Genomic DNA, 18,694 nt, shown 5'->3' on the forward strand with positions numbered 1-18,694 from the left:
TTGCACAAACCAGTCCCACCCACCCCTTCCCTCAACGACTATCTGTCCCACCTGTGACAGAGTCTGTGGCTCTCGTATTGGACTGTTCAGCCACCAAATAACTCACTTCAGGTATGGAAGCAAGTCTTCCTTGATTCCGAGGGACTGCCTATGATGATGATGATGATGTACCATGCCATTTACCTCATTCATTTCAGTCCCTGCCCCATCTATTTTCTGATCAGTCTATCCTCTACTACTTCTCTCTCGCCCACTACTTCCTTCCCCCTTCCTTCCATTTTGCTACTCCCTCTCTCCCCCGCTACCTCCTTCTTCTCTCCCATTACTTTTCTCCTCTCCCACACCTGCTCTTCCTCTTCTCTCCCATTTTTATGCCACTCCTCTACCTTTTTCCTTCCTCCTCCATTGCTCCTTTTCTTTTTAGTAGAGCCCACACCATCTTAGATCTCTATATCAGTGGTTCTCAAACTTTTTTTGGTTGAAGGACCCCTTTTCAAATCGATTAGTAACTATGGATCCCCCATCGAAATTATAATACTGATATGAAAGTGCAGCATGTAAAGAGTGTTTTAATAATGTTTTTAAGGAAACAGGTATTTACTTACAGATATCAGTGAGATAGGTGTGCCTGCTTCTCACAGCAATTCTGGGCATTCCGCGGCAACAGATGACCACTATTAGCTACTTAGTGCTGGACAATTTTTAAAGCCGTCAGCAGGCTGGCCAAGGTGTGTGAGGACACGAGCACCCGTGCACAGGCTGGGATGCTGCTGGAAGCACGACTCGCCACCATACTGCCCCACTGGCATGTTGTGTAACAGCTGCACTGTGGGGTTGTACGTGTTTGCATGAACACATTCAGGCACGTGTTTGAAGAGCCCCGCAGGTGCTCTGATCAAATGTTGGGAGGATGGCACAGGGTGGCAGGGCCAGGGAGAGGAATCGGCTTGACCAGCAGGGAGCGCTCATTGTAAAGTGAGTGAGAGCTGTGGTCCTCTATAAGGAGGCGGGCCCAGTCATTGAGAATAATTCACAAAAGATGAAAATGTCAGTTTTGTAAGGAGGAGCAGGCTTGAAATTACCTCCGGCTGTCTCCAGTCAGGGCAGACCCCCCCCCCCCGAAAAACCTCTACAGATCCCAGTTTGAGAAATGCTGCTCTGTACAACCTACATATAGAATAGAATTGATAGACCATATAATATTTGTTTATTCCATGCTTTATATTCTTGAAGGTTTCTTGCAGCTTACTATACAGAAATGAGCAAGACAGTGTTGGGGTCCTGTTGCTTTAATACTAATACATTTTACCAAGCGGGTGTTGGATCTGTGTGACAAATTCAGCAGTGCTACTGGGTTAAATGCTCAATGCTTCCAAAGGAGATGCAAGCTTTGCAATCTACAACAGCACTTGATCCACTTTCGAGCTCCTCCTCCAGAGCCGCATTAGTACCCTGGGAATAGGTCACATCCACAGCCTCACAATAGGGTTGGATCTATATTTGGAGAAAAGTAAGTAAACAGTCATTAAATTTCATGAAATTCTTCAAGATACAGAAAATCTGCAAACAAGCACTCATGGCAGATCCTGATGAGAAAATAAAGGCACGAGTAAAGTGGATATAATGGTGCATTGGAGTTCCAAATAAAAGGTCTTCAATGTACTTTTACCCCTCTCCAGTTACTTTATATTAGACATGGCTGCAGGTTTATTTCCAATGCTAGCTGAAAGAACTCAGTGAAATAAAGCTTGGGCAGGCTCAAGACATGTCCCAGTGGATGCAAGTCCACAGCAAAAAAGCACTCCGAGTTAGTATTCTGTTTTTGAGAGCCAATACAAGAAACTGAAATGGCACTTGGTTACTTGCAAAGGACACCATTGAGAAGGGGGGCCATGGTACCGTAACGTTCCAAGATTCTTTGAGTATTTTTCCATAGAAAGGATCGAGATACATTATTTTAAATTATCTTTTAAGTTAAAGCTTGCTTTAAAGGGGTTAGTTTCACAGGACAGTCCTATGCTGGGATGCAAGTTCAAAGATGAAAGGTGACGAATATGCTAATTGATCATTGGTTTTCTCCCCCAGAGGGCTTTACGGTGGAGAAGGATGAGGACAGATTTCAGGATGCACAAGTGGCCAGAGCTGGTGGAATGCAGAGTGCTCCGGGGGTGGTAGATCTGAAGAAGTGACGGAGGGGTGAACCATGAAGGGATTTGAACTTAAAGATGAGAATTTTAGACTTGAGTCATTGGCAAGTTGCAAAGCAATCAGCAAGCACAAGAGCGATGGGTGAATGGTACTTGCTGCGCGATAGGATACAGGCAGTCGAGGTTCGGATGAGCTGAAGTTTATGGAGAGCTGAGCAATGAAGGCCAGGAGGACATTTGAATAGTTAAGTTTAGAGGTGACAAAAACATGGATCTAATTACAAAATTGGTATTTTGACAGCAAGTTAACAAAACCTGAGGTTTCATAAATAATGTAACATTTTTGTAATTATAGCTAACATATAATTTGATAGAAAACAGATGTCTGGGAATGGATTATGACTATGTAATGCACTCAAGATCATTGACTAATATTAAAAATTCAAACGTTAAAGTAATCTGTAGAAGTGATCAAAACAAATTGGATGTTGCAAATGAGAATTAGCAAAGAGATCCTTCATCTCTGCCATCAGGATTCAGGTTCAGCTTAGTGTGATGGGATGAAAGTCCTCTCTCTCTCTCTCTATGAGCTGTGGAAGATCTTACATTAAATGAGTTTGACATTGATCCCCATGAATGCAGGCCCACATTACTGAATTGGTAATCTAACTCAAAAACCACAATGATAACTGATGTACACAATTGTCAAATTCACACTACTGCAGTTGGGATTTCACCTCAAAGTTGATGCAGCAGAGTAGAAGCAGCTTTATTCTGCATGTAGCCAATGCTGGAAATATTTGATGCTGACATTAGGTGATCAAAATGGGAAAGTGATGCCACAAGCCAAATATCCCTCAGTTTGATTTGGAAGCAGAATCCAAACTTAAGAGTGAATAACAACCTCCCCAAAAAGACATCCTTGTGGGAGCTTGTGAGTTCATAGACACTATTTTTCACTCAGCTTTTCCACTTAACATTTGCAATCACAGGTCAGATTTTTTATTGCCTTCACCAAAAACATCAGTGTGTGAAGTTAAATTAGAAAATAAAATGCTCTCGTGACAGAATGTTACTGAAAAATATCCTAGTGCGGTAAATTAGTATGGTTATATGTGAATGACATAGGAGATCGTAGGATTATCAATTTAATTAGACATTAAAAACTTTTTACTGCATTTTGGAAAGGTTCAGTCTTCAGGCAATTGCCATATTGAATAACTGATTAGCTTCAGATATTTAAAGAAAAGTCATAACCCACCAAGAACATTTACAGGAATTTATATACCCTTTATTAAATGATAAAATGACAAATACAAATATAATGTTTTCCAGACGACAGAAAATAGAAAGACAGGGTTAATATTTGAGTGAGTGTTCTGCTGAGAAAGTTGAGATTTTAAACCCCGATACACTTTATGATGAGGTTTGTTTAACTCCACCTCATGTTAAACAAACATCTACACTACCCATATATTGAAATCTGCTTACTACATTCCGTGCCAGTTACTATATAGTTAGCCTGACTCTCCCAATTACCGTGCTGTGCCATGCTTACCTGGGACACATTATCTGCAGATCTACAACAAATAAATAATGTTTCCGTGGCAACAGCGTGATTTCTCTAAAGCTCACTAGCAGTGATGGAATGTTTCCGAATGACAACAGGGTCTTGCTAAAAAGGGAGTGACTTTTTCTGTTGGTTTATATAGGTTGGCTCTGCCCCAGAACTACCCAAATGTACATAAACACCCATTAAATATACATCAGATGTATTCACAAAAAAAAAATTAAAAAACAGAAAATGATTTTGTTGGAGTTTGGTGACGTAGACTTCAGATGCGTATTTCAGTTCAGCACCTCCTGGGCTGGGAGTCAGAAATATAACGGCCAAGCCTCTGAGAAAATTATTCAGTCTTGCAAAGTAAGCACAATACCCAATGTGAGCCACTCACTCATGTAGATTGTTCGCTCTCAAATGGTGCAGTTCTGATCTGTGTTCCAAAGTTTCTTTCCCCCCTCAAACAAGATCATCATACCAGACTAGGGTTGTATAGATAGAAAACATAGAAAATAGGTGCAGGAGTAGGCCATTCGGCCCTTCTAGCCTGCACCGCCATTCAATGAGTTCATGGCTGAACATTCAACTTCAGTACCCCATTCCTGCTTTCTCGCCATACCCCTTGATCCCCCTAGCAGTAAGGACCTCATCTAACTCCTTTTTGAATATATTTAGTGAATTGGCCTCAACAACTTTCTGTGGTAGAGAATTCCACAGGTTCACCACTCTCTGGGTGAAGAAGTTCCTCCGCATCTCGGTCCTAAATGGCTTACCCCTTATCCTTAGACTGTGACCCCTGGTTCTGGACTTCCCCAACATTGGGAACATTCTTCCTGCATCTAATCTGTCTAACCCCGTCAGAATTTTATATGTTTCTATGAGGTCCCCTCTCATTCTTCTGAACTCCAGTGAATACAAGCCCAGTTGATCCAGTCTTTCTTGATAGGTCAGTCCCGCCATCCCGGGAATCAGTCTGGTGAACCTTCAATAGCGTTTGTTACAGAATCTCCCCTCCCACCAGTATGTTCTTCTGTTTTGCCCCACTTGTCCTGATGGCAGTAACCCATCCTGGGATTCAATTCTGCAAATATCAATGGTCCTCTGGTATCTCTGCCACATGGCCATTCTTTGTGTATGAACGCATCTGATCAGGACTGGGAACCGTAGCTGATTACTTTCCTTTCCAAGCCTGGGTACTGCTAAAGCTAATTACAGAGCACCTATTGCTACAGTTGAGATCAGCTAACATAGATCACACCTCGGACCCTTCCTCAACCATTTGGCCCAGTACAAATGAATGGTATATTTTCTCATTATGCCATCAAGCAGTATAGTTGTAATATTTCTAATATACTACACACTACTGAAATATCACTTGATAATCACTAAGTAACATCGCAACTGTTAATTCTTAAATGTAAATGTCATCATGCAACCCATGCCTTGGCTGGTGCACACAATGACATTTACCACATAGGGAAAAGAAAATACAATAAAACCCCTTCTCCCCTAGGAGGATGGATTATTAAAGTTAGATAAATAAATGAATAAATAAATTGCCTCGACCACACTGTGTTCCATTCTGGTCTGCATATTACAAAAACGATATAGAGCCACTGGCGTAAGTGCAAAAAAGATTTACAAGGATGATAGCAGAACTGAGAGGTTATAACTAACAGTAAAACCTGAATAAGCTGGGGCTCTTTTCTCTCGAAAAGAGAAGACTGAGAGTTAACCTCAGAGGTCTTGAGAATTATGGCAGGGTTTGATAGGGTAGATGTAGAGAAGATGTTTCCACTTGTGGGGAGTCCACGAGGGGCCATAAATATAATGGTAGTCACCAATAAAATTCAGTAAGGAATTCAGGAGAAACTTCTTTACTCAATGTGGTTACAAGGTAGTACTTGCGTCCACATGGAATAGTATAGGTGAATAACACAGATGTATTTAAGGGAGAGCTGGATAAGTGAGTGAGAGAGAAAGTAATAGAAGAATTTGCTGATACAGTGAGATGATGCAAGGTGGGAGGAGGCTCGCATGGAGCATAAACACCGGCATAGGCCGGTTGGGCCAAATGACCCATTTCTGTACGGTAAATTACAGTGTACTTTCGAATTAATTTCAAGGCCACAATCTCACTGTGGGATTCAGGTAATGTATGTAAACAAGCAAGCTTAACTTTTGACAATTATGGCATCTGCTGAACTCAATGCAATTACCACTTTATGAATACTTCCAGATATCTATTATTGCATTAATGAAAAGGCACCATCCCCAGTCCTCCTCCTTGTCCTCGCCTCGATCTCGTTGTCTTCCTGAGATAATCCTGGAATCCCATGATGGTGAGGAAATGTTGTGAGCAGAAGCCTTTAACAAATACTGAGTGACTTCTGCACTTGACTCCTGGTCACTACAAAAACTTGAAATAACTAACTAAAGAAAGCAGTTTCCGTAGCAGGAAGTAACAAACTGCCACTGAAACTGCAGAACCATGTTGGGTGCAGCTGATTGGGGATGGTGCCTTTAAATATCGCCATGAACAGCACCAGGCATACCTAAAAATGAGGTGCCAACCTGGGGAAGCTGCAACACAGAACTACATGCATGCTAAACAGTGGAAGCAGCATGCAATAGCCAGGGCTAAGCAATCCCACAATCAATGGATCAGATCAAAGCTCTGCAGTCCTGCCACATGCAGTCGTGAATGGTGGTGGACAATTAAACTAACAGGAGGAGGCTCCATGAATATTCCCATCCTCAATGATGGCTGCACCCAGCACGCGAGTGCAAAAGATAAGGCTGAAGCGTTTGCATCCATCTTCAGCCAGAAGAGCCGAGTGGATGATCATTATCGGCCTCCTCCTGAGATCTCCACCATCACAAAAGCCAATCTTCAGCCAATTTGATTCACTCCACGTGATATCAAGAAACAACTGAGGGGCCCTGACAACATCCCGGCTGACATACTAAAGACTTGTGCTCCAGAACTAACTGCGTTTCTAGCCAAGTTGTTCCAGTACAGCTACAACACTGGCATCTACCCGACAATGTGGAAAACTGACCAGGTATGTCCTATCTACAAAAAGCAGGACAAATCCTATCGGGCCAATTACCACCCCATCAGTTTATACACAATCTTATCAACAGTGATGGAAGATGTTGACAACAGTGCTATCAAGCAGCACCTACTCACCGATGCTCAGTTTTGGATCTGCAAGGATCACTCAGCTCCAGACCTCATGACAGCCTTGATCCAAACATGGATAAAAGAACTGAATTCCAGAGGTGAGGAGAGAGTGCCTGCCCTTGACATCAAGGTAGCATTTGACAGTGTGGCATCAAAGAGCCCTAATAAAATTGAAGTCAAAGGGGGAAAACTCTCTACTGACTGGAGTCATACTGAGCACAAAGGAAGATGGTTGTGGTTGTTGGAGGTCAACCATCTCAGCCCAAAGACATTTCTCAGGGCAGTGTCCTAGGCCCAACCATCTTCATCAATGACCATCCCTCCATCATAAGGTCCGAAGTGGGGATGTTCGCTAATGATTGCAGTGTTCAGTTCCATTTGCAACTCCTCAGATAATAAAGAAGTCCATGCCCACATGCAGCAAGACCATAAGTATTTTGCGGCGAGTGTCTCACCTCCTAACTCCCCAAAGCTTTTCCACCATCTACAAGGCACAAGTCAGGAGTGTGATGGAATACTCTCCATTTGCCTGGATGAGTGCAGCTCCAACAACACTCAAGAAGCTCGACACATCCAGGCAAAGCAGCTCACTTGATTGGCACCCGATCCACCTCCTTAAACACCTCCACCACCGGCACACCGTGACTGCTGTGCAAAATATCTACAAAATTCACTGCAGCAACTCACCAAGACTTCTTCAACAGCACCTTCCAAATGCGCGACCTCTACCACCTAGAAGGACAGGGGCAGCAGGCGCATGGGAGCACCATCATCTGCATGTTCTCCTCCAATTTACATACCATCCCAACTTGGAAATATATCGTCGTTCCTTCATCGTCACTGGGTCAAAATCCTGGAACTCCCTAACAGCACACTGGGAGTTCCTTCACTACAAGGACTGCAGCGGGTCACCCCCACCTTCTCAAGGACAATTAAAGATGGGTAATACCGATATCTCAGGAATGAATTAAAAAAAACACAGAGGAAGCTTTTTTTTTAAATCAGAACACTTAGTGGTAATTAAAGCATGCCTTTGTCCAATCAGTCCCAAGACCATATTTATCTATCTCCTGTTTAGTCGCCAGTAAAATATTGAAGCTTGACATCTATGCCCAATACTATAAATATCTCGATTAAGGGACAGGGTGGCAAGATGAGCTACAAAAGTCCTTTTCACCAATGGGATTTCGAACCCAGTTATCTGATGGGAAAGCTTCTTCATCTATGTGATGTCTTTAAGGTTTGCAGGTAATGTCAATCACCAGTTGCAATCCAGCTCAAGGTCAATGGAGGCCACTGCCCATGATTCCACACCTATTTGGAAGCTCATTCAGAATGTCCATAAGGATGACTGACATGGCAAATAGTGATACTACACTGGTGTATTAGAGGGAGGTCCTTGGAAGTGAAATTAAATCAGGATCTTAATTCTGCATCTATTACCTGATCTGGGAACACTTGGTGCTGGAACTGCCGGGAGAGTGATAGAAAGACTTGCATTTATATAGTGTCTTGCATGACCACCGCTTGTCTCAAAGCGCTTTACAGCCAACAAAATACTTTTAAGTGTAGTCACTGTTGTAATATGGGAAATGCGACAGCCAATTTATGCACAGCAAGCTCCCACAAACAACAATGTGATAATGACCAGATAATCTGTTTTTGTTGTGATGATTGAGGCGTACATATTGGCCAGGACACCGGGGATAACTCCCTTGGCTCTTCTTCAAAATAGTGCCATGGGATCTTTTATGTCCACCTGAGAGAGCAGACTCCGTCTCATCCGAAAGATGGCACCTCCGACAGTAGTGCACTGGAGTTTCAGCCTAGATTTTTGTGCTCAAGTCCCTAGAGTGGGATATGAACCCGCAATCTTCTGACTCAGAGGTGTGTGCGCTATCCACTGAGCCACAGCTGACACTAGGTAGAAGGAAGTGTCTGTTTCCAGCATCAATAACCCTTAGCATGATGAAAAATAACACTGGGTCGTTTCACTTGGGGGAGGAGTGGGGGGCGGGCGGTGGGATATCAGTAACAGAGACAATTTTATTGCAAATGGGAATTGAACCCAGTGTAGTTGTGATGATGTGATGACAGTCAAACAAGACGATGGCAGTGGCCACATCACTACTGATGTATCTAGGCTCGAGCTGCAGCTGACCAGAAAGAATTTGTACGTCAAGGTCTGCATTTGGTGTAACTTTATTGACATTTCCTTTACTGGAAATACTGGATAAAATATTTTGATCTTCATTTGAACTTTAGTCTTTTGAGAGACTTAAATTGCTTGCTTGGTCTGAAATGAAATGATATGGAGTAGAAAGACTACCACAGCAAAAATACAAATTGAGGAGGGGACTTTTAAACACAGGTAACCATTAAATATATGTTGTTTAATATCCAAGCAGCTTTATGTATCCTGTATTGTGCGGTGCATTTGATAGCTCTACAGCTGCACACTGACAGAACCAGTTTTCCAGTTTACTCAAACTATGCAAAGCAGCAGGCTGTTTTCTCTTACACCATCACAGCACAATTTCGTCTACTGATTTGGATTGTGGGAAGAAAGAATCTCAGAATCTCACTGAAGGACCACAAAGCATCGAAACATTACAATTGTTTTACAGTTAATAAGTCATGTATTAAATTCCTTGGCTCCTGCTGTGTCGGGTTTGCTCTGATTTTGGCCAAACTTTTCTCTTTTGGCTCTCTATGAAATGTCAGATTTAAACACAATTGTTCTTTTTCAAACACTTCAAAAAGTATCATAGTGTGTTAATTCAAAAGCAAATTCTTCAACAAAAAAGGAGTTGAGGTTGTGCATCCAAGTACAATTAATTTGAATAAGTTGGAAAGTTAGAGAATATTTCAGGGAAAATTATTTCACTTTTAAAGGAATACAGTGAATCAACCCGACTTATAATGAAAATTTAAAAAGTTATAAGTCTATCACAGTGACCTTTAAAAATTCAAGATGCAGGTCATACTGTTCCATAACAAAATTACTTAAATTTGTTATTTTCAAACACCCTTTTCGATAAAAGAAAATGCAGATATAATGAAACTTGGTGAAATTTTAGATTAAGTAGCATTCTTTTGACTTTGAACTTGGTCACAAAATGTTTTTACATGCCACAGATGCATTGCCTTTGAATGGCTTTGCATCAGTAGGCATCACTTTTCCTAATGCCTCTCACCCTCACCTGAGCAATACAAATCCAAACAAAATTCAGCAAATTAAAATTCTAGTTATCACAACAGTACAAGAATCTACCTCCCAGGCCATGTATATTTTGCTTACTTTCATACCCTAACCTCTATCTGGTGGTTCGCTCAATTAGGAGGACAAAATGTTTCATGGGATACCTGTAGGCACGAAGTTACAAGAATTTTAAAAGAAGAAAAATATAGCATCAAAATGCTTTTTAAAAACACAATATAATTGATACGGAAAATAAAACTATGCAAAAGTTATAAATGCATATGAAACTTGGACTTGATTTGCAAAATGTTGCATTTTCTTTGCAGTTGTGCATACTTCTATTTAATTTTCTTCATTTTATTTGGAAATTCAATTCTAACGAAAAAAAATTGTATCAAAGAAAGCACTGTATATTTATTCCAATAAGATGCTCTGCACAGTGACATCCTATATATATAAAACCATGCAAAAACTTATAAACGATCAATGTCTCCTGCAAGGAAAATTTGAGTCAGCTAGTAAGTCAGGCCAAGTTGCTCTATCATACTTTGCTGTGGTTAGTTAATTTTAGAGATTGATAAAATGGTGGATTGGGAAAAAAATGTAGCAAATGGAATTCAGTATCAGTAAACTCGAGGGGGGTCTCATTTTAGTTTTTAAAAAAAAAGTAATAATTATACTTTCAGGGAAGGCTGGGCAACGTGGAAGATCAGAGGAATTAAGAGGTTCCGGTTCACAAGACATTAAAAGCAGCACCTCAGTGGACAAGGTCATAAAAAAGCTAATTGAATAATGGTTCTTATGGCAAGAGACATAGGGGTAGAAATGCACCGCTGCCTGAAACGGGTTGCACCTACTGCTTTTTGATGTGGTTTCACCACTGCTGTAGATGAGATGGCCCCTTGCGCGAAATTCAGCTCCATCATTTTTTTTCGAGCGGACCGGAAGTCGGTCACAATGGGGCGGTAGTGTGGTGGTGAGCACATTAAAGGGGCGAACGTATAGGCGGGACGGTGTCTCCACTGCTGTCAGTCATCAGCATAGCGCTGATGATGTCATGACGTGCTGCCTGTTGGCGGCTTGGTCGAATCCGGGGGCATAACAGTCGACTGACAAAAAAAATAAAATGGCTGCCGCAGCAGTGTGCCCTCGCCTTGAATGGCCACACACACAAAGAACACAGTGCACCGACAGAAAAAACTGTCAGAGGCACTGTTCGGCAGCCCGAAGATTTTTCGCCCTGAATTTAGGTTGAGGTGTGGGAGATCGACGGTGCGCTCTTTGATAACGCACTTAGGAAGGGTCGGCAGCAACGGGCCGGAAGTGGGGACCGCTGGCAAAAAGCACTTAGGAAAATTTCACGAGCAGCGGCCATTCAACTCCAAATCGGCAGCCATTCGACTCCGCCATGTGGCCGCCATTTTCCGGGGGCAAGTGGCATTTTCAGGAGGCTGAATTTCGGCCCCATAGTATAAAGTGCTGAATATACGCAAAACCCAAGTAAAGCCATCATTGGAGGACTGTGTGCTACACGCAATAGAGAGGGAACAGTGCAGATTCACTAGGAGAATGAGGCAGGAAAAAAAGAAAAATTGGGTCTGTTTTTGTTAGAAGAGATTATGGGGCGATTTGATAAAGGTGTTTAAAATTTTAAAGCAATGGGAAAAAGTAGATGGAAATAAAGGGCTGGATTTTCCTTATCCCGACGGGTCCGGGGCAGGTGACGTCAGTGGCAGGTCCTGATCCAGCTGCTGGTTCCATCCTGCTCTGAAAAATGATTTTACATTGATGGGGTTTGTTAAGCCCGCTCAGCATGTTTGCCAATCCAATTAGAGGAAGCAGGTCTAGTAATGTCATTCATGATGCGTCATCAGTTGGTTTCCTTAAAGGGATTATAGACAACTTTCTTTTAACATTTGTGCTGTCAGTGTTCTGCAGCATTGGAGTGCTGCAAACAGTGACAATCACTGCAGAGGTGCAGGGCTACACCCAGGTTCTCCCTTGATTCCCTCCATATGCTTAACGCACAAGGGATGTGGTCAGGAGAACCTGGCTGCAGTGACGCAAACCTTTCAATTATCTCACTAGATCACAAAACGTTGGTACAAAGCCACTCACTTCCATCCTGCTGTGCCTCTCATCACATCACTCTGCCTTCCCTACCCTACTCCTGCACATCCTTACTCACACCAACTTACCTTGCACTTCCACCCATCCTTCTCTACCTATATTATCACATCCCCATCTCGCTAGCCACTCCTCACACTCACCCTCATCCCAGTGCAATCATACCAACTAACAACACACAAGGGTAGCCACTTGGGTGTTTTAACCAAGTTTCTGTAAATGTGGTGTCAAACACTGAAGCCTTTATTATCAAAAGTTTGCGCTCTTGGACAGATTTGTGCGCACCTTTGGAAGTGGCTTAGTGAGTTGCAGTGAATGGTGAGACTTAACGGTATCCCCCACAATAGTGGAGGGTGTCAAAGGAATGGCTTCGACATTGTAGGGATGCTTTATGGAGTTGATGTGAGATGGTGCCAACCTGGTGCATCATGTGTACAGTGTCAAGTGAAGTAAATCTGGCCATGGTGAGGCCATCTCTGGCAACAATGTGTTTGGGTGCTGATGCCCTCTGTCCTGTGCAGCATCAGGTGATTGCAGAGAAGGTTGGTGTTGTTGGTGCTGCTGGTGATTGCTGGTGTTGTGACTGATCGTGGTAGATTCTGAGGACCAAGGTGAGACAGTATAAAGTGCACCCATGTCGATGGAATAGATGGCAGGTGAAATAGAGATGATAGAAGCATTATGTCAATGGTGAGAGAGTTGTTCCAATAAGATGATTCTGGATGGAGAGTGGAAAAGTGGAAAGCCTGGAGAATGTGTGCTGTAAATGGACTGAGATACAGCTGGTGGCTGAGAAAAGTGATGATCTGTCCGGTGGGAGCTTTTATTGTACATTTAAAGCTATCAAGTAATCAGCAGGAGCAATGGCCACTGAAATCCTGCCTCAGGTTGACAGCCATGATCCGCGAACTGCGTGGTTCCCATGGCCATGAAGTTGAAATGAAAAGGTAAGAAACATAGAAAATAGGTGGAGTAGGCCATTCAGCCCTTCGAGCTTGCACCAGAATTCAATAAGATCATGGCTGATTATTAACCTCAGTACACCTTACCTGCTTTCTCTCCATACCCCTTAATCCTTTTAGCCGTAAGGGCCATATCTAACTCCCTCTTGAATATATCCAATTAACTGGCACCAACAACTCTCTGCGGTAGAGAATTCCACAGGTTAACAACTCTCTGAGTGAAGAAGTTTTTCCTCACCTCAGTCCTAAATGGCCTACCCCTTATCCTAAGATTATGTCCCCTGATTCTGGACTTCCCCAACATCGGGAACATTCTTCCCACATCTAACCTGTCCAGTCCTGTCAGAATTTTATATGTTTCTATGAGATCCCCTCTCATCCTTCTAAACTCCAGTCAATACAGGCCTAGTCGATCCAGTCTCTCCTCATACGTCAGTCCTGCCATCCTGGGAATCAGTCTGGTGAACTTTCGCTGCACTCCCTCAATAGCAAGAACGTTCTTCCTCAGATTAGGAGACCAAAACTGAACACAATATTCCAGGTGAGGCCTCACCAAGGCCCTGTACAACTGCAGTATGAGCTCCTATACTCAAATCCCTTAGCTATGAAGGCCAACATACCATTTGCCTTCTTCACCGCCTGCTGTACCTGCATGCCAACTTTCAATGACTGATGTACCATGACACCCAGGTCTCGTTGCACCTCCCCTTTTCCTAATTTTCCACCATTCAGATAATATTCTGCCTTCGTGTTTTTGACCCCAAAGTGGATAACCTCACATTTATCCATATTATACTGCATCTACCATGCATTTGCCCACTCACCTAATCTATCCAAGTCACCCTGCAGCCTCCTAGCGTCCTCCTCACAGCTCACACCGCCACCCAGTTTAGTGTCATCTGCAAACTTAGAGATATTACGCTTAATTCCTTCATCCAAATCATTAATGTATATTGTAAATAGCTAGGGTCCTAGCACTGAACCCTGCGGCACCCCACTAGTCACTGCCTGCCATTCTGAAAAGGACCCATTTATCCTGGCTCTCTGCTTCCTGTCTGCTAACTAGTTCTCTATCCATGTCAGTACATTACCCCCAATACCATGTGCCTTAATTTTGCACACCAATCTCTTGTGTGGGACCTTGCCAAATACACCACATCCACTGGTTCTCCCTTGTCCACTCTACTAATTATATCCTCAAAAAATTCTAGAAGATTTGTCAAGCAGGATTTCCCTTTCATAAACCCATGCTGACTTGGACCGATTCTGTCACTGCTTTTCAAATGCGCTGCTATTTCATCTTTAATAATAGATTCCAACATTTTCCCCACTACTGATGTCAGGCTAACCGGTCTATAATTACCCATTTTTTCTCTCCCTCCTTTCTTAAAAAGTGGTGTTACATTAGCTACCCTCCAGTCCATAGGAATTGATCCAGAATGGATAGACTGTTGGAAAATGATCACCAATGCATCCACTATTTCTAGGGCCACTTCCTTAAGTACTCTGGGATGCAGACTATCAGGCCCCGGGGATTTCTCGACCTTCAATTCCATCAATTTCCCTAACAAAATTTCCCGCCTAATAAGGATTTCCTTCAGTTCCTCCTTCTCACGAGACCCTCGGTCCCCTAGTATTTCAGGAAGGTTATTTGTGTCTTCCTTCGTGAAGACAGAACCAAAATATTTGTTCAACTGGTCCGCCATTTCTTTGTTCCCCATTATAAATTCACCTGAATCTGACTGCAAGGGACCTACGTTTGTCTTCACTAATCTTTTTTGCTTCACATATTTATAGAAACTTTTGCAGTCAGTTTTTATGTTCCCAGCAAGCTTCCTCTCATACTCTATTTTCCCCCTCCTAATTAAACCCTTTGTCCTCCTCTGCTGAATTCTAAAATTCTCCCAGTCCTCAGGTTTGCTGCTTTTTCTGGCCAATTTATATGCCTCTTCCTAGGATTTAACATTATCCTTAATTTCCCTTGTTAGTCACGGTTGAGTCCATCCCCGTTTTATTTTTACTCCAGACAGGGATATACAATTGTTGAACTTCATCCATGTGGTCTTTAAATGTTTGCCATTGCCTATCCACCGTCAACCCTTTAAGTATCACTCGCCAGTCTATTCTAGCCAATTCACGTCTCATACCATCGAAGTTACCTTTCCTTAAGTTCACGACCCTAGTCTCTGAATTAACTGTGTCACTCTCCACCTTAATAAAGAATTCTACCATATTATGGTCACTCTTCCCCAAGGGGCCTCGCACAACAAGTTTGCTAATTAGCCCTTTCTCATTACACATCACCCAGTCTAGAATGGCTAGCCCTCTAGTTGGTTCCTCGACATATTGGTCGAGAAAACCATCTCTAATACACTCCAGGAAATCCTTCTCCACCACATTACTACCAGTTTGGTTAGCCTAATCAATATGTAGATTAAAGTCGGCCATGATAACTGCTGTACCTTTATTGCATGCATCCCTAATTTCTTGTTTGATGCTGTCCCCAACCTCAATACTACTGTTTGGTGGTCTGTACACAACTCCCTCTAGCGTTTTCTGCCCTTTGGTATTCCGTAGCTCCACCCATACAGATTCCACATCATCCAAGCTAATGTCCTTCCTTACTATTGTGTTAATTTCCTCTTTAACCAGTAACGCCATTCCACCTCCTTTTCCTTTCTGTCTATCCTTCCTGAATGTTGAATACCCCTGGATGTTGAGTTCCCAGCCTTGGTCACCCTGGAGCCATGTCTCTGTGATGCCAATTACATCATATCCGTTAACAGCTACCTGCACAGTTAATTCATCCACCTTATTACGAATAATCCTTGCATTGAGGCACAGCCTTCAGGCTTGGTCTTTTTAAACACACTTTGCCCCTTTAGAATTTTGCTGTAATGTGGCCCTTTTTGCCTTGGGTTTCTCTGCCCTCCACTTTTACTTTTCTTCTTTCTATCTTTTGCTTTTGCCCCCATTCTACTTCCTTGTGTCTCCCTGCATAGGTTACCATCCCCCTGCCATATTAGTTTAACCCCTCCCCAACAGCGCTAGCAAACACTCCCCCTCGGACATTGGTTCTGGTCCTGCCCAGGTGCAGACCGTCCGGTTTGTACTGGTCCCCCCCCCCCACCCCAGAACCAGTTTCAATGTCCCAGGAATTTGAATCCCTCCCTTCTGCACCACTCCTCAAGCCACGTATTCATCTGAGCTATCCTGCGATTCCTACTCTGACTAGCACGTGGCACTGGTAGCAATCCTGAGATTACTACCTTTGAGGTCCTACTTTTAATTTAGCTCCTAGCTCCCTAAATTCGTCTTGTAAGACCTCATCCGTTTTTTACCTATATGGTTGGTACCTATATGCACCACGACAACTGGCTGTTCACCATCCCCCTTCAAAATGTCCTGCAGCCGCTCAGAGACATCCTTGACCCTTGCACCAGGGAGGCAACAACCATTCTGGAGTCTCAATTACGGCCGCAGAAACGTCTATCTATTCCCCTTACAATAGAATCCCCTACCACTATAGCTCTCCAAGTCTTTTTCCTGCCCTCCTGTGCAGCAGAGCCACCCACGGTGCCATGAACTTGGCTGCTGCTGCTTTCCCCTTATGAGTCATTCCCCTCAACAGTAACCAAAGCGATGTATCTCTTTTGCAGGGGGATGACCGCAGGGGACCCCTGCACTACCTTCCTTCCACTGCTCTTCCTGTTGGTCATCCATTCCCTATCTACCTGAGTAACCTTTACCTGCGGTAAGACCAACTCACTAAACGTGGTAATGAACCGTCAATAAGATGGTAATCAGTTTAATTTGGTTGCCGCCCTTTAATTGAGTCCCGACCTGCTATTAAAAATCAAATTTCCCACCCGACCCGCCACAAATCCCACCCAATGACTACTGAAAAATTCCAGCCAGAGTGCTTCCAGTGGTTGAGGGGACAAGTATGAGTGGTCATAGATATATGGTTAAATGCAAAAGATTTGGGACAGAGAGCAGGAGAAACTTACTTCTTTCATCTCAGAGTTCTGAGGCTGTGGACTGCATTACTGGAGTTAGTGATTGAACCAGAAACATTTAAGAATAGGCTAGATAGGAGGTTGAAGGAAAAGAGAATAAAGGGATATGGGAACAGAGCACGCAAATGGGATTAAGACTACTGCTCGTGTGGAGAGTAAGCAGCAACACGAATTGTTTGGGCCGAACTGCGAGTTTCCATATTGTAATTTCTATGTAATTCTATAAAGATTACCTACTCATCCTCTTGGATAAGGAATGGTATGTAGGATAAGTAATTTAAGTGGTGGGGGTAAGGGAAGAGAGGAATAAAGGCTTTAAAAAGTTTGAGATCTAAAATACATAGGAAAGTGGCAGGTAATTCTGAGAGACCTGTAATTTTAACTCATTAATTTTCTTTTCTTTTAGTAACCAAACTTCTCTCAGGACACCAATGGAGATTTTATTTTAAATGCATCTTGGAAAATAAAAAAGCAGCTCAGTCTAAAATAAAAAAAGAACTAGATGTATTGATTTACCTGCAGTTTTTCCTCTGCCCAATGAACTAGCTTATGAATTTAGACATTATCTTAACTACTACTGATAAACTTTTACAAACCTATCTTTGGTGTGGTCTTCCTTATTCTTTCAACATAACCTCAACTTCCACATAATCTTAAAATGAACTAATCCTTCAACCAGGGGAAATCACTAAGTCAATGTTGCTCCAAACATTTCACACTGCAGTTAGTCACTTTCTTTAACAATACTATGTAAACACCTCTACCCACACATTTTCCCACTTTGTGGAAGGCAGCCCTGCACTGTAGACTATGGTTATATGACAAAGGAAAGACAATCAAAACTGAAGACCCAAACTCTGGAAAGCTTGGGGAACGACTGGTAGCAAACAAATATTAAACCTACAATTGACAAACTTTAACTTCTTTCAGAAAGTTACAAATAAAAGCAATAATGGCGTTTCCTGTGATGTGATTTATTTGGACTTTCAGAAGGCCTTTGGCAAAAGTCCAACCCACATGGAAACCCAGGACAGAATATGGTACATGATAAAAAGTTGGATTAAAATAACAGAAAAGAGAATACTATTGAAAAATGTAATGTCAGAGTGGTCAAAGGACTGGAGTCGAGTACCGCAAGGATCAGTGCTTAGTCCCATGTGTATCTACTTAAGTAACCTGGATGGAGAAAAAAAAAACACATTTAATTTCATTAAGTTTGAAAACACCAAAGATGGAGAGCAATGGGGACAGAAAATGTCTAATAACTTGTAGAAGGATTTAGATCAACTTCCACAATTGGTTAGATTAATGAAATTCAATGCTGACAAAATTGAAGTATTACATATCTGTCGCAGTGGAACGGAATTAGCACAGGGAGACTTAGAAACAGACTGAGAGTAACAGTGAACTCTATTTTCAATGTTGAGACAAAGTTTTTTTTTAAATCACAAAAGCATAAAAAAGACAAGTAAAGTTTAAGTCTAGAAAC

At 42.5% G+C, this 18,694-nt stretch overlaps 1 protein-coding gene across 1 annotated transcript in view; it reads right to left on the reverse strand.

The window, feature by feature from the left end:
- Positions 1–1,190: 1,190 nt before the first annotated feature.
- Positions 1,191–18,694, reverse strand: part of ilrun (inflammation and lipid regulator with UBA-like and NBR1-like domains) — a 111,891-nt gene continuing 94,387 nt past the window's right edge. The window contains exon 5 of the mRNA XM_070858880.1: positions 1,191–1,494. Within this exon, the coding sequence (XP_070714981.1) occupies positions 1,348–1,494 (147 nt within the window). The 3' untranslated portion in view covers positions 1,191–1,347. The remainder of the gene's footprint in view (positions 1,495–18,694) is intronic.

This window comes from Pristiophorus japonicus, chromosome 17 (assembly GCF_044704955.1).
Source record: "Pristiophorus japonicus isolate sPriJap1 chromosome 17, sPriJap1.hap1, whole genome shotgun sequence".
Taxonomy (NCBI): Eukaryota; Metazoa; Chordata; class Chondrichthyes; family Pristiophoridae; genus Pristiophorus; species Pristiophorus japonicus.